Below are 14,875 nucleotides of genomic sequence, written 5' to 3' on the forward strand. Positions count from 1 at the left end.
CACATAGAACATTGGTTGATGAGACAGGTCTTATCTAATTCTTGGTGCAAATGTGAAGGATTCATTTTGTGCCTATGTACAAACAACTTACAGTAAGGGAGTAAGAAGTCTGTAAACACATACTGGCACAGAAGTTTCTCCAAAACATACTGTTATGTGAAAACAAAACAAAATAAATTGCCAGAATAATACATTTCATTTATGTTTTTAAAAACTTGTGAGAAAACATAAATATATATTAAAAAGATCTGGAAGGCTACAGAGTCAATTGCAAGCATGTTTCCTTTTGGAAAGGAGTTCATATGGAGGAGCATAGCAAAGAGCTTTGATTTTTTTATTTGGTGGTATTTGCATGTTTTAAACACTGAGACTATGTTTTGTCATTTTATAATGGAAAGAGTAAAACACTAAAAGTTAAGTGTATACATTCATGATTCTTCTTACTTGCAGATTAGAATCTCTCAGAGTAAGAGTCAAGGGAAACCAAAATGTGTCTCACATGAATTGAGAGCCTCCTTTTTCACTCAAAGTTCGCTTTTTCTAATCAAGCATTTTGTGACAACATTTTTCATCAGCTTCTAGCCATAGGATTCTAGTGTGTTCTCAGTGCTTTTGTAACTCTGCAAGTATTATTACCTTCCTAATACTCCTGCTGCATGTTGTTTCTCGTAGCCTGGTCTCTACTGAGGTCTAAGACTCTTTCTTTTTCTTTCTTTCTTTTTTTTTTTAAGATTTTATTTATTTGACAGAGAGAGAGAGAGATCACAAGTAGGCAGAGAGGCAGGCAGAGAAAGGAGGAAGCAGGCTCACTGCTGAGCAGAGAGCCCAATGTGGGGCTCGATCCCAGGACCTTGAGATCATGACCTGAGCTGAAGGCAGAGGCTTAACCCACTGAGCCACCCAGGTGCCCCAGGTCTAAGACTCTTGATCTTTTCTTACCCTCTGAGGGTATTGTAAGGGAGTTTGCCTAATGTAACTGCAATTGTCGTCATTTCCTCAATTTGCATATCATATCCTCCTGCATGACCATTTTCATTTTCTTTAATATTTAATAAGGAAATGGAATCTTGCAACATTTCAAACAGCAAGAAAATTTTTAAAAGAGTAAGTAAAAATAGAGGATTACTTTGCCAAGGCTCTGAATATCAGAGTCTTTCAGTAGATGCACTTGTGATAATCTCTTAGACATAGTTAAATGTTATCATAGTTAGGTAACTTGATTAAAACTTTATTTTCTCAATAATTATAATAGCTGACTTCTGAGGGCTTATTACAGGTGACAGGCATTGTATAAGTGCTTTGTATGGATTATCTCAGTTGATCCTTCTAAGGATTTCATGAAATAGGTATTGTGATTTTTATTTTACTGATTAGAAAGATTGGATAACTTGTCCAGGGGTGCCTGGGTGGCCCAGTTGGTTAAGCGACTACCTTTGGCTGAGGTCGTGATCCTAGGGTCCTGGGATGGAGCCCATATTAGACTCCCTGCTCAGTGGGGAGTCCGCTTCTCCTTCTCCCTCTGTCCCTCCACTTGCTTGTGGTTTCTCTTTCTCAAAAAAATAAATAAAATCTTAAAAAAGAAAAATAGAAGAACAACAACAACTTGTCCTTAGTTACACAGCCTGCAAGTAGCACAACTAGAAATTGATCCTACGTCCAGCCTGGCTCCAAGGTGTAGGCTTTTAGCCTCTAGGCCAAGTTGCCTCATGGTTAAGCTTCAGGGCCTCCTATGGCCTACAGTTGCAAACTTTTCTCTTAAAAAATAATCTGGAACTTCTCAGTATGGATAAACTGGTTAATTGATGGTTCTTTACTAAAATGTCTGGCCAACATGATACCACCATGATAACTGGGAATTTGAATTCTAAAATTGTTCTTTAATACAAAACTCCCAAATTAAAAAAATCATTTTGTTTTCACAGCATCTCTATACATTTGAGAAAGACTTGCACGTTGTCAGTTGCTCTGTCAACAGTGAGAGAACTTTGCTTGGTAAGTTGAACTCTTTTATTGCTACATGTCAAGAACTAAACTACATTTGTTGAGTTTGAACTTTTGCAACATTTGAGTATTCTATGACAATGATTTTCTGGGAAAAGATGCTCTTGGGAGGTTAATTTTGAACTAAAAAATCTGTGTAGTCTACTTACAAAAAAAAGAATGCTTTCTGCATTACCTTAATCATCCACTGACAGATCCTTTGAGCACTCACTTACTTCAGGTATAAAGTGGTAGATTTTAACCAGCCACTGCGTGGATCATTTGCTAATGGATGGTTTTTTTGTTATTTTTTCTTTTTCCACTAGCGGCAAGTTTAGTTCATTTTACTAAAGAAGGAAGAAAGAACGAGCTTCAACCAGGTATGACATTCTATTTTTTTAGTGCCTGTTGAAAGATGAAGATTTATTCACTAAGTCAAATCACAAGCAACTTTACAAATAGCTTTATCTCAGAATAAAAAGGCAAAGGTCATGTCAAGCATGAAAATGTTCTGCAATTTTTTTCTCAAGTAAACAAGAATACAGAATATAATGTGACAGTGAATAGTAGAGGTATTAAAAAGGCAGTTAGCACCTGCAGACAAATAAACACTGAGAACATACTAGAACCCTGTGGTCAGAAGGTGGTGTAAAAAGGGCTGGGAAGGGGTTCATATCCCTTCAAGAATATCATTTTTTTTTAAAATCCGATGAGCCGTTAACCCATACCTAATACACTGTGAATAGACCATCAATTCTAAATAAAAATTCTCATTTGCCAGGACCCACTCTGTAGTTTATTATCTATGTGATATTCCCTCCTTTTTAACATTTTGTGCCATCCATCTGTCCAGAGCTCAACAAGTGAGTTCCTGCAGTGGGTGAGGCACTCTGCATACGAGAGAGTAGCAGGTGCCTGCACGGTGAGCTCTGGGGACTAAGGGGTGGGTGGCGATACACCATGGAGCTTGGTCCCATCTTCAGAGGAGGGCTCTAACCTGAGGGGACCAGCTTTTCAATTTACCAAGGGAAGTATGAACTTTTGTGTAAAACTTTCATTTTTAAATGTTGGCTCAAATATTTTTAAGAAATTCTGCTCAGGCCTTTTTGGCCCTTATTTCTTTTAGCCTCAGGAAACCTTTATTTTGCTGGCAAACCCAGTGGAACCTATATTCTTTTTTTTTTAAATATTTTATTTATTTATTTGACAGTGAGAGATCACAAGTAGGCAGAGAGGCGGGCAGAGAGAGAGGAAGGGAAGCAGGCTACCTGCTGAGCAGAGAGCCCGATGTGGGGCTTGATCCCAGGACCCTGAGATCATGACCTGAGCCGAAGGCAGTGGCTTAACCCACTGAGCCACCCAGGCGCCCCTGTATTATTTACATGATGTTTACCGGCTATGCCTGATTGTCATGCAGAACAGTGACGATTATGTACGTTATAAAAGGTACTTTCAGGGGTGACTGCGTCAGTCAGCTAAGCATCTGCCTTCGGCTCACCTCACGGTCCCAGAGTTCTGGGATTGAGCCCAAATCAGGCTTGCTGCTCAGTGGGGAGTCTGCTTTTCCCTCTCCCTGTGCCCCTCCCCTCACTCATGCTCTCTTTCTCTTGCAAATATATAACATCTTTTTTAAAAAAAAATAAAATATACTTTCAGATGAACTTCTTTGTAAGTTTTATTAAATTAAATCCTATTCAGGGGGCTCCTGTGTGGCTCAGTCATTTAAGCGTCTGACTCGTGGTTTTGGCTTGGGTTATGATCTCAGGATCATGAGCCCCATATCGGGCTCCGTGCCCAATGAGAAGTCTGTTTGAGGCACTCTTCCTCTCCCTTTGCCCCTCTCCTCAGCTCTCTCTTTCTCTCTAAAATCAATAAATCTTAAAAAAAAAAATCCCATTCAGGTCTGTTTACTCAGTCTTTAAAGTTTGATGCCCCTCCAGTGAGATTATCTGATCACGTCTTTCAACATACTAGAAGGAATGTCGTTAGGTGTATTGTATTGGCTTCCTGATGCTTTCTGTCTTGTCAGTTCACCTGACAAGTTCACCTGGCCAGCTGCTGCAGTAAGAACCTGCGCTGCCCAGACTGAATTTGACAGACAGCACCTTAACTCGGCTGCTCGGCCTGCTTCTTGCTTTTTGCCCAGAGCCGGTGGGAAAATACTCACTCTCTGTGCGTGTGCGGCCTGGAAGAGTGGCTGGGAAGGATTCCCCATAGGACAAGCCGTGACCAATGAGGGGGCAAGACGAGCAGAAGGATAAATACTCCCCTTTCTGTCCTGGCAGTGGATAGTTCTGAGGTGTCCTCCATGCAGCTCAAGTCCGGAGGTGGTCACGAATTTGATAAGGTCCTGCTTGCTGGAGGGTTCTCCTTCCTGTTTCACGCTCCCTGCTCCCTCACATCATAGCCCTCTTGTCTTAGTTTGGGTTTTCCCTCTAAGTAGAGCTGAGGCAAGCATCTGAATGCAGTTAGTTTATTTGAGGGATGATCCTAGGAAGCGCTGTTAGGGGAGCCTTTACACAGATCTGAATGAAGGGAGGGAGCAAGCGCGCGGCTGTGGGGAAGGCACACTTCTGACACGGACACCACCAGCACAAAGGTCCTGGGGCCAGAGAGTACTTGGTGGACTTGCTGATAAGGATAGCGAGGAGGTCAATGAGGCTGAACAAAAAAAAGGGCAGAGTGGTAGGAACTGAAGCCAGAGGAAAACAGGGCTGAAGTATAGGCAGATCATAGAGACCCTACAAGGCCTTTGTTCATTTAAGAGTTCAGAAATGATGGGACCAGAAAGCACTGTAGACTTTGTTATGGCGTTTTGTCCTTTGAACAAATATTTTGGAAAGCCTTATTTTATCTGCCCATGAATGACCCGAAAAGTCATTCGATTATAAAGTGTAGTTTGCCTGGAGCTAATGTTTAACACTCTGTTGCTTATAATGAGATTTTTCCCTTGCAACTGAGACAAACTGTAACATCTTCCACATGAACAAGATAAGGTCCTTTGGTCCACAAACTTGGCAACACAGTTTTTATCCATAGTGCTTCTCTTCTTGGCTGTGGCTGTGGCAGATTAATGTTTAGTTTAGAAAGCAGTAAAAGAGGAGGCGCCTGGCTGGCTCAGTCAGTAGAACATGCAGCTTCTGATCTCAGGGTTGTGAGTTCAAGCCCCATGTTGGGCATAGAGCTTACTTTAAAGAAAAAAAGATAAAGGAAGAAGAACAGGACCTAGCTGCCAGCTTCACCCTGCCATGGAGTTGCATTTGCCTCAGGCACAGTGCTGGCCTGCCGGGCAGCTATGGGGGTAGCCACATGTGCTGGGCGCCACTGCCCTGAGACTCCTGAGGCCCCCTGCGCCATTATAGTCAAGAACAGCAGATGCTCCATGGAACTGTGGTTTGGTTCAGGAGCTCCAGGAACCAAAGCTGCTTCTGATCCAGACCCTGCTAGACTCTTCCAGCCTTGGCATCATGTGTCTTCACTTGCATCAGACCAGATTCTTTTGCCCACCCTCTACCCTCCCCATGCCATGCCCATCCTTAGGCTTTTATTTTTTTTTTAATTTTTTTTTTCAATTTATTTAAACTTAAAAAAACAAAGCAGTGTACTTGTTTCTTCCATTCTCCACCCTCACCTCTTGTAACTGCCAGTTTGTTTTCTGTATCTATGAACTTGGGGATTTCTTTCCTTTTTCTAGGAGCCCACGCATTAGAGAAATGATATTTGTCCTTCTCTGATTTCACTTAGGGACTTGCCCTCAAGATCCCTCCAAATTGTCACTTTTGCTCCTGCTGTCTCTACTTTTTGTGATATCCACAGCCTGTCTGGATCTGCCGTACCCTGTGGTGATGCCCTCCCAGGCTCCACTGACATCTGGATTCTCAAACTTCCTAAGACTTTAAGCACTTCTTGGAATCATGGACTTTCATGACTGACAGTGGTTGTAGATCGGTAGATCCAATTCTCTAGTTTTTGCCTTTTTTAATAACAGGGCTCGGAAGCCTAGGAATACTTTGTCCTTTCTGAAAAGTGTCTGTTAGGTTAGCAGCAGAGTGTAAACTGGAACAGATGTCTCTAGAGTCCTAATCCAGAATATGTCATATAACACCATGAAAGCCCATGGTATGTTACTGAGAGAAATTCCTGTTTGCATGATTACTTTTATCATTATGCTTATTAGTTAGGTGTCGGGCTGCCCCCCCAAAAGGGAAAAATCAGTGTAGGAAGATGGTTTTTGTTCTTGAAAACCCTCCCATTTTAAAGTCAGGTGAATTTAGTTGATGGCTGGTTATCAAGTTCACTAGCAAAAAGTCTAAATTCTTTTACTCCTCCTCCGAGGAGGTTCCCCTGCCTGTCCTGTAAAATTTTTTTTTTTTCCAAATTGGGATATATAAACTTTTAGGGGAAGACATTAAATAGCCAAATGTCAGCTTGTACCACTTAATATAGTAACTGGAATTATTAATTTAATTATTTACACAATGTAAAATAACTTAATAAGGAAAATTGCTTTTTTTCTCATGCTCACATTTCACAAAGCATTTCTGTTTTTCTTCTCAAGCACCTTTGACACTAATATCTTTTTTTAAAAAAAGATTTTATTTATTTATTAGAGAGAACAAGCACATGTTAGTGGGGAAAGCAGCAGAGGGGGAGGGAGAAGGTGGGGGAAAGAATCTCAAGCAGGCTCCCTACTGAGCATGGAGCCCGATGTAGGGCTCAGTCTCACAACCCCGAGACCCTGACCTGAACCGAAATCAAGAGTCAGATGCTCGACCCACCAAGCCACCCAGGCACTCTGACACCAATGTCTTTCTTATTCCTAGAGACATTTTTTTTTTCTTTTTTGAGTTATCAAGTAGATTACCAACGCTCCTCACCTTTACCTCTGTCCCAGTTACTGGAAGGATAGCCCTTTTGACCTGGCATCTGATCCTGTCACTGGGAATTTTATCCTAAGCTCTAAGTACCACTGACCAAGCAATATTTGATTTTCACTTGTTCTGTCCTTGTATATTTGGGATCCCACATAGTAACTCACTGTCTTGGTTTTTCAATCATCTTTAAAAGGCATGTTTACAAAGCTATCCAGTGCTTGCCATCCTAAGACCACATCACAGGAATTGTTTTCAATTCTTTGCCTTTATTTGCTGTCAGGTTAGTTTCTTAAATAGTGAAAATCGGCATTGACTCAATTCCAGGCTGCTGTGCTGTCCTGAAATTGTACATTTTTATTCAAAAGCCTTGAGAAAGCCCCTGACAATATTAGTCTTTGTAAGAACTCAGCTCTCAGGCAACTCCTTGTCTGAGGTTTCATCTTGGGGAAGGGGGACTGTTGGCCTAAATGTGGATATCTGTGGTGATCCTGTTCCAGTCTGTGTCCAAGGACTTCCTCCTCATTGTTATCTTTTATGACATTCACTGCAGTGTGACACTGAGGAACTAAGTGGGTCTGTATCAGCTTAGCTCCACCACCATCCCAGAGGGAAACCAGGCCCCTGTCCTCTTCAGCTGCCAACTGGGGCATGGTCATGCATTAGAAATATCTTTACATTTTCACCCACAAGGGCTATTTGCCCTTGTGCTGCAGAATTGGGAGTGATGGTGAATGGAGCTGTGTTTGCTGAGACTTAGAAGCCCAGAGGGCCTGTGAGGCAGTGCTAGGTGGCTGAGGAATGGGCAGGGGCTTGGTCCTCTCTCTATGTATATCAGTTTCTCCTCCATGAGATTTTCTTCATCTGTTGTGGGTTTTAAGAACTGTCAAAGTAAATTTTAAGAAAATTACTTTTCCCGTTGGAAGAGCTAGCACAATAGGTAACGTATTTACACTTTCAAAGTTCAGACTGCAGTGGAGAAGATGACAAATGACATTCTGATCTTCCATTACTAAAAGCTGCTTTTTCTTTCTAGGATCAAAGTGTTTAACGTTGTTGGTTGAAATCCACCCTGTAAACAACGTGAAGGTTCTAAAAGCCGTGGATAGCTACATTTGGGTGCAGGTAAGCACAGAGCACTTGGCTATCATTCATCTCGCTAATCAAAAGGTGTGAAACCTGGAGGCAATGGTGCTTACCCAGTGTCTTCACAGCAATTATCACATTTAATCCTCAAAGCAATCTGGTAGAAGGGTCTGGCTGGAATTATCTGCTCACCCTTTGCAAACGTGGATATCACGCTCAACCCCACTCCTCTGACTCTGTTTTATCATGGTTTGAGTGAGAGTCATGTAACATGTTGATTTGGTAAAATGCTGACTCTCAACACACATCGGAGGTAAGTTTAAAAATGGTTTCTGTAATGTACTCCTGTAGTTCAGGGTAAATAGGAATAAATGGCTTAATCCCTGACTTTATCATCTCCGTGGAAGGACCCAGAAGTACCATGTGTCTGGGCAGGTGGACCAGACATAGTTTGTTCATTACTCGCATGCTCTGGACCTGTGAGTTGTACTACTTACCACAGTCTATTTGTAACACCAAAGTCAGTACTCACAGCGCTTTTATACTCGTCTGCACACATGAGCGTGCAGCGGTGAAAAATTTGTCACCTGGCTGAGGCCGACCGAGGTGACGCTCGGCTTCTTGGCTCGCCTCTCTCCCTGTAAATGGGTGTCGTTTTCATGATCTCTTTAGTGCCATGATTTTCACATTTGGGGGCTTTTCGCTGGTGATTTCACTATTGAAACTGTTCCCCACAAAGACCGCCCAAGAGCTATGTCGGGTGCCTGAGCGCAAGAAGGCTGAGCTGTTGTTTATAGAGAAAATATGTGGGTTAGATATGCTGCGTTCAGGCATGAGAGTTCAGGCATGAGATTACAGCGCTGTTGCCCATGAGTTCAATGCTAATGGATCAACAATGTCTATTAAATAAAAGCTCTTTAAAACAAAGCACACATGAAACAAGGTTATGTATTACTTGGTTGGCAAATATCCTTGCATTTCCCGTGGGAGCGGCCGTTTGGTATTTCACTCGGTATTTCACTCACGGTGGTGTTGGTGGCACTCTGTAGACTGTGCAGGGCTGGAGCGTGACTTCCCTGTGTAACCTGAACCATCTGCTTCTCGTCCCCCCTACCTCCTCCCCGCCTCGAGCCTCTGGGTCTTCCTCTTGCAGTGGGTCAGGAGGGGGATTCTCTCCCATCTGCCCCCTCGCGTCTTAACCAGCAGCTAGGGCCTGCTTGCAGACAGGGCCTGGCGCAGAGCTCCTGGGCCACCTTCCCCCTCCCCCAGGAAGCTGCTGTGTTGACACTGTCATCAGTACTGGAGTGACTTTGGGACAACCATATCCCTTTTCTGGCATGTTCTTTTGGCTTCCTTAGCATCTCCATCCATGGCTGTGTCTGGCAATGGAGATGTTATTGAACGGTGGAGGCAGCTAAAGGGAATCAGAGCCCTGGAAGGACAAGAGATTTTATAGGTATGTGGTCACACAGCAGTGCAAATGTATTAACAAGTACTGAATTGTATATTTTAAAACAGTTAAAAAGGTGATTTTTCTGCTATGCAAATTTTATCTCAATTTAAAGGAAAAAATTAATAGTACATGACACGTGACTGCTTCCTTAGGCCAAAGGGAAAGTCCCCGTCCAAATGAAGTAAAACCTGTCCTTGTTGGGGTGCCTGGGTGGCTCAGTCATTGTGCGTCTGCCTTTGGCTCAGGTCATGAGCCCGAGGTCCAGTGATCAAGCCCCCCATCAGGCTCCCTGCTCAGCAGAGAGCCTGCTTCTCCCTCTCCCACTCTCCCTGCTTGTGTTCCTCTTCTTGCTGTCTCTCTCTCTCTCTCTCTCTGACAAATAAATAAATAAATAAATAATATCTTAAAACAAAACCCTGTCCTTGTTTTGTGGACCCATCTCTGTTCCTAGCCCTTCTCCCTGCTCCTCATGCCTGTCCCTCTGGGGGGAGAAAAATTCCTCAAACCTCCCTCCAGGGCAAACCTCTAACCCCCTTGCCCCTTCCCTCTCCCCTTTACAGAAATGCCATTCATTGTCCACTGAGTTTGGCTTTGCCCTGCAACCTGTCTCCCTTTCCTTACCAAAACATTCATGGTGATCTCAAGTCTGTATGTACTTGCGTCCCCAAGTCTGTATGTACAGTCTCGACCTCCTTCAGAGAGAAACTTCAGCAGGACAGGAGTGGGTGGGGCTTGGGTCCCAATACGGTCGCTTCTGAGAATTGCCTACCAGCAAGCCCTGCATCTTCCAGAGAGTTCCAGATACCCATCTATAGTACATATCTACCAACTGGAATTACTCATCAGAGTCTAGTTCCATAGTGGTGAAGATAAATATTCCCCTAATATGATGTAATCTATACAGATTTCTACTGACACTGCAAAATCCAAACAAAACTTTGGATTTCTTTTTCTTTTTCTTTTTTTTTCCCTGAAGCCTGTCTGTCTGTAGTCTTACTTCCAGACTCTAGGGCTGCTTCGTCATAGAAGGAAAACCTCCAACACCTAAATGGAACTTTTAAAATCATGTTCTTACTGATGGCCACGCAAAGACCAGACAAAAGTTTAGAACTTGTCAGCACCTTTCTCTAGGTTACAGTCCTAAGCAAGCATGCCTTGGCCACCTCTGTGGTCCCAAGGGAGGCTGAATTGTCTTCCGTAGGACTGTCTCCTTGTCATGAGGCACTGAGTGTTTGCTCTTTCATTATCTGTATGGTGTCACTCAGCTTTGCTCCCCGACCCCAGTACACAGTTTCCTGTCTGATATGCACAGTTTCACAAAATCAAGGCATAATTGGTTCTACATTATTTTCTTTCTTTCTTTTCTTTCTTTTTTTTTTTTTTTTAAGATTTTATTTATTTAACAGAGAGAGATCACAAGTAGGCAGAGAGAGAGGAGGAAGCAGGCTCTCTGTGGGGCTCGATCCCATGACCCTGGGATCATGACCTGAGCTGAAGGCAGAGACTTTAACCCATTGAGCTACCCAGGCATCCCGTTTCTACATTATTTTCATAGCTGAGTTCTGCATTGCTATCTATTGTATAATTTTGAAGTTTTTGCTGTGGAGAAATGGTGTATAGTTAATGTTTTGTTTCTCAATTCTAAAAAGGAAACTTGACAATGGACAATTTGAAAAATTTACCAGTTGTATTTCCATTTCGTCAGCACGAAAAGTTAGGGCACCAGGGAATATCTTTTGTCAAAATTTTTCCTAGTCTTTAGAGAGGCTGCTGACTATAAAGTAGGGACCTAAAAGGGTTATATTCTTTCATTGTGCTTTGAGGGTTGGAGGGAAAAACCAAAATCCACTGGTGGATCCTATCTTGTAAGCTGTCTTTAATGTTACAAAACGAAACTGCTCATTTCTAGTTACCCTTTTGATGATGAAAGAATTAAGTCACTGGAGTCATCCTAGGACCCTTTTCAAACCTCATTTTCACGGCTCGTAGCATCAGGCCCGTGTTTCTGGCTGACTGCTTTGTCCTGTGGGCTGGCACATATGGGAGGGCACAGACAAGGAGGAATGGGGTGGATGGATCAAGCCTTTTCTTGCTGGGGCAGTCATTCTATTATTTGAGGCTTGTAAATCCTCCACCGCAGACCAGGCTGTGACTCACCGTTCTTTCTTGGAAAGTCCCGTGTTACGTTGTGCTTTGTCTCTTGGATGGGGGACTACTTTGGAAGTTGTCGGAGAGCTTGTGTTTACTGGGTTGTCAAATTAAATATGACGCTTAGTTGCAAAACAGACGTATTGATCACTTTTTTTGTGCACGTGGAAAAGAACTTTCTGTATAGCTGTTGCTTATATTGTTTCTGATTGGCTTCAGAATCACGTATTCCAAAATAGGGAGCCGCATCTCTAGAAATAGCTTCTACTTTAACCTTGTGGAAATGAATTATGGCGGACCTGCTGTCAATTTCCCCCTGGAAACTGAGCTCCTGAAAGTGTTTCTTTTTCCTCTTTGGCTCTGTCTGTAATATGTGTGTGTGTGTGATTTGCCTCAACTATTCTATTGTTCTCAGCACCTTCTGTGGTAAGTAGTAGTGCAGTGATCAGAAACTTTTGAAATACTTGTATAAGCAAGGTAGTTACTGCTTACGACTTTAATTCATTTCCTTTTTACAGTTTCTCTACCCACATGTGGAAAGTCGCCCTCTTGCAGAGAACCATCTGTTACTGATTTCAGAAGAGAAATGTAAGTGTATCTTTTACCAGTATATATGAACATGAAGGGCACATCTCTTAGTCAAGTATGGAACTTGACTGAATCTTCTAGATATACACTCCCCAGTCCTAAAGGTCCAACTGACCTTTGATGTCCATTTAAGACCTAGCACTCCTATGGGAGGGCTTTTCTTTCTGCCTCCACTTGTTCCCTTGGCTCTGCTCTGTTTCCCCATCCTGGGAATGATGGCCTCCTACATACATGGATTTCCACGTTTGTCACACGGTAGAGTGTAGGACAATTATGGAGGTCATTTTTGCCTTCTTTAGGATGTCTGTTACCTCAGATTGAGAAAGGGGAAGGTATTAGAAGCCAGAAGAATTTGATGATAGAATTAGAAGACACATACTTGGTCAAATTCAGGTGGAGGCATATAAGAATGGGATGTCCTTTAATGAAGTTTATTTACAATTTTGGGTGGGAAAGGTGGCAGAGAAGGGACAAAATCCACTGGTGGCTCTTATCTAGTAAGCCATCTTTCATGATACAAAGTGGGACTGCTGATTTGTAATGGGAAGGACAGGCCTGAGAGGCTTAGGTTATGTTCAGTGTCTATGCTCACGACCAATTATGTATCCCACCTTTTTGTAACTAGAATTGGCAGAAGGTTAAGTATGGCCAAATCTAGATTGCTTATTGAGAGAATGGGACCATTCGGGAAGTGCTTAGAGATAAACTCGGCCAGAGGAACCAGTGTTAGCTACAAATAAGACTGATGGTGCAGGGAAGGCCAACATTTGGGGGAACCCAGGGGAGGGGAAGGGCAAAATGCTTTATGTATTATTGATATTGAAGAGCAGAGTAAATGCTGGGTTAGCGATAGACGGTAGAGGGAGTCTGGAGAAAGGTGGGTTTTGTTTTGCACTTGTATCATGAAACTGCCGTGTGTAATGATACTGTTTTTCCAACCAGCTGATGAATCTGCTTTATCTTTATAAATCAAGGTTCACCGCTGTTAGGGGTAAAAAAGTGCTCATGATTTTCATAAAGGTTCAACTGTCTTTCTCTTGTTTCTCTTTTTAAAGATATTGAAAAGTTTCATATCCAAGTCATCCAAGAAGATGGAAATAGAGTGGTAAATATTTGAAATCTCTTTTACTTTGAAGTGGCATTTCGAGACTGTTAAAGATAGAGTATTTTTATAGACGCAGACTACTTTCTTTATTCCGTGTCTTTCACATTATAGACTTGCTATTGTAACATGTGGAGTAATACAAGACGTAGAAAGGAGTTAATTATCTCCTTTATCTTGACCTCACTCTCCAACCTCAGTCTCCTGAGATAACTCAAGACAGCCTTGTGGGACTCTTTCTACACCTTTACCTTGCTCATGCACACGTACACACAGTTGGGTGCACATGCACAGATTCAGTTGTTTTTACCAAAATAGAATCACAATATGTATGTTAACTGGCCATTTTGGTTTTTACTTTTAACTTAATATATCAGGGTTATTCCTACAGGTTTTTAAATGGAGATAGAACACTTTTCCCCCTAATTTTTAGACATACATAGAATAAATGGGATCATAACTATGTGTTTATATATATATATATATATATATATATATATACACACACACACACACATATATGTAAAAGAGGAGGTATATATAGTTTTATAGTTCAATTGTCTTCTTTTTTCTTTTTTTTAATTGCTTGTATTCCACTTCTCCCTTGCCTTTTCACCTCTAACTTTTGTCTGTAACCTATTATGTTTCCTTTCATGCACTTCTCTGAACCTGTGTATTTGCCATCCCCACCCCTGACACACCCAGGGGTTTATCCTTCATTCCTTCGTCATTCAACTTTGTGGCATTATCTACAAGTCAACCAGAATAGGTCAATTCATTCTTTTTAGAAGTACGTAATAGTCCCTGGTATGGATATACACAGTTTCAGTCATTCTCCTGTGGGTGGACACTCACTTGATTGCCACTTTTTGTTGTTATTATTCATCTGTTTGTGTTACAGATCATCTCAAAAAAATGTTTTATAGCTTTATGTATTTGGTACACATATTTCTTTGGGCTAAATCCTCAGGGATGGGTAGTTGGGTTGACAGGTACATGCATTTAATACATTTCAACAGATTTTGCTAGCTTGCTTTCCAAAAAACCTTGTAACAATTCACAGTTGTACAAGCAATGGGTAAGAGTACCCCTTCCCTCTCTCCATACCAGTCATAGGTGCATTTTCCCTTTTTAAAAAATATTTCCAATTTGTTGAGGGTTAAGTTGATAACATTATTATTTTAGTTGGTATTTCCATTACTATCATTGGCTGTGTGAATTTGTTTTTCTGAAAATTGCTTAGTTATATCCTCATCTGTTTTTCTATTGCGTTGTCTTTTTTCTTGACTATGAAAGATCATAATATATTATTCATATTAAAAATTACTTCCTTCAATATTTAAATAGCTTGCATCAAAATAATCCTTCTCTGAAGATTTTAATTTTAAAGTTACATGAAGAACATGAAATGGAAAATGGTATTTATTCATTATATATCTCTCATTAAAAGCCTCAAATGAAGAGGCCTGGCTGGAAAATGACTAGAAAGTGTGTCACTGGAACCCTGGGCCACCAGGGGCATTGTGGCAGGCTACAGATGCCTGGCTTGGCCCCGGGGTCAGAAAAGAAGCTGGAGAGGAAGATGAACCAAGGCAGAATCCCAAAACCAGCAATGCGTATTTAGAGGAGAGAGTCACATAAACAATC

General features: G+C 41.8%; 1 protein-coding gene across 18 annotated transcripts in view; it reads left to right on the top strand.

The window, feature by feature from the left end:
• GSAP (gamma-secretase activating protein) overlaps positions 1-14,875 on the top strand; it is an 81,574-nt gene that overhangs the window by 11,556 nt on the left and 55,143 nt on the right. For all 18 annotated transcript variants that reach the window (XR_014300827.1, XR_014300828.1, XR_014300829.1 and 15 more), the window contains exons 4-8: positions 1,923-1,992; positions 2,307-2,360; positions 7,888-7,976; positions 12,057-12,126; positions 13,182-13,231. Coding sequence is in view for 7 of the 18 variants with exons in the window: in XM_082691853.1 (XP_082547979.1) it covers positions 1,923-1,992; positions 2,307-2,360; positions 7,888-7,976; positions 12,057-12,126; positions 13,182-13,231 (333 nt within the window). In the remaining 11 variants the exon portion in view is untranslated. The remainder of the gene's footprint in view (positions 1-1,922; positions 1,993-2,306; positions 2,361-7,887; positions 7,977-12,056; positions 12,127-13,181; positions 13,232-14,875) is intronic.

Source organism: Mustela nivalis (assembly GCF_964662115.1).
Source record: "Mustela nivalis genome assembly, chromosome: 12".
In the NCBI taxonomy this organism is placed as follows: Eukaryota; Metazoa; Chordata; class Mammalia; order Carnivora; family Mustelidae; genus Mustela; species Mustela nivalis.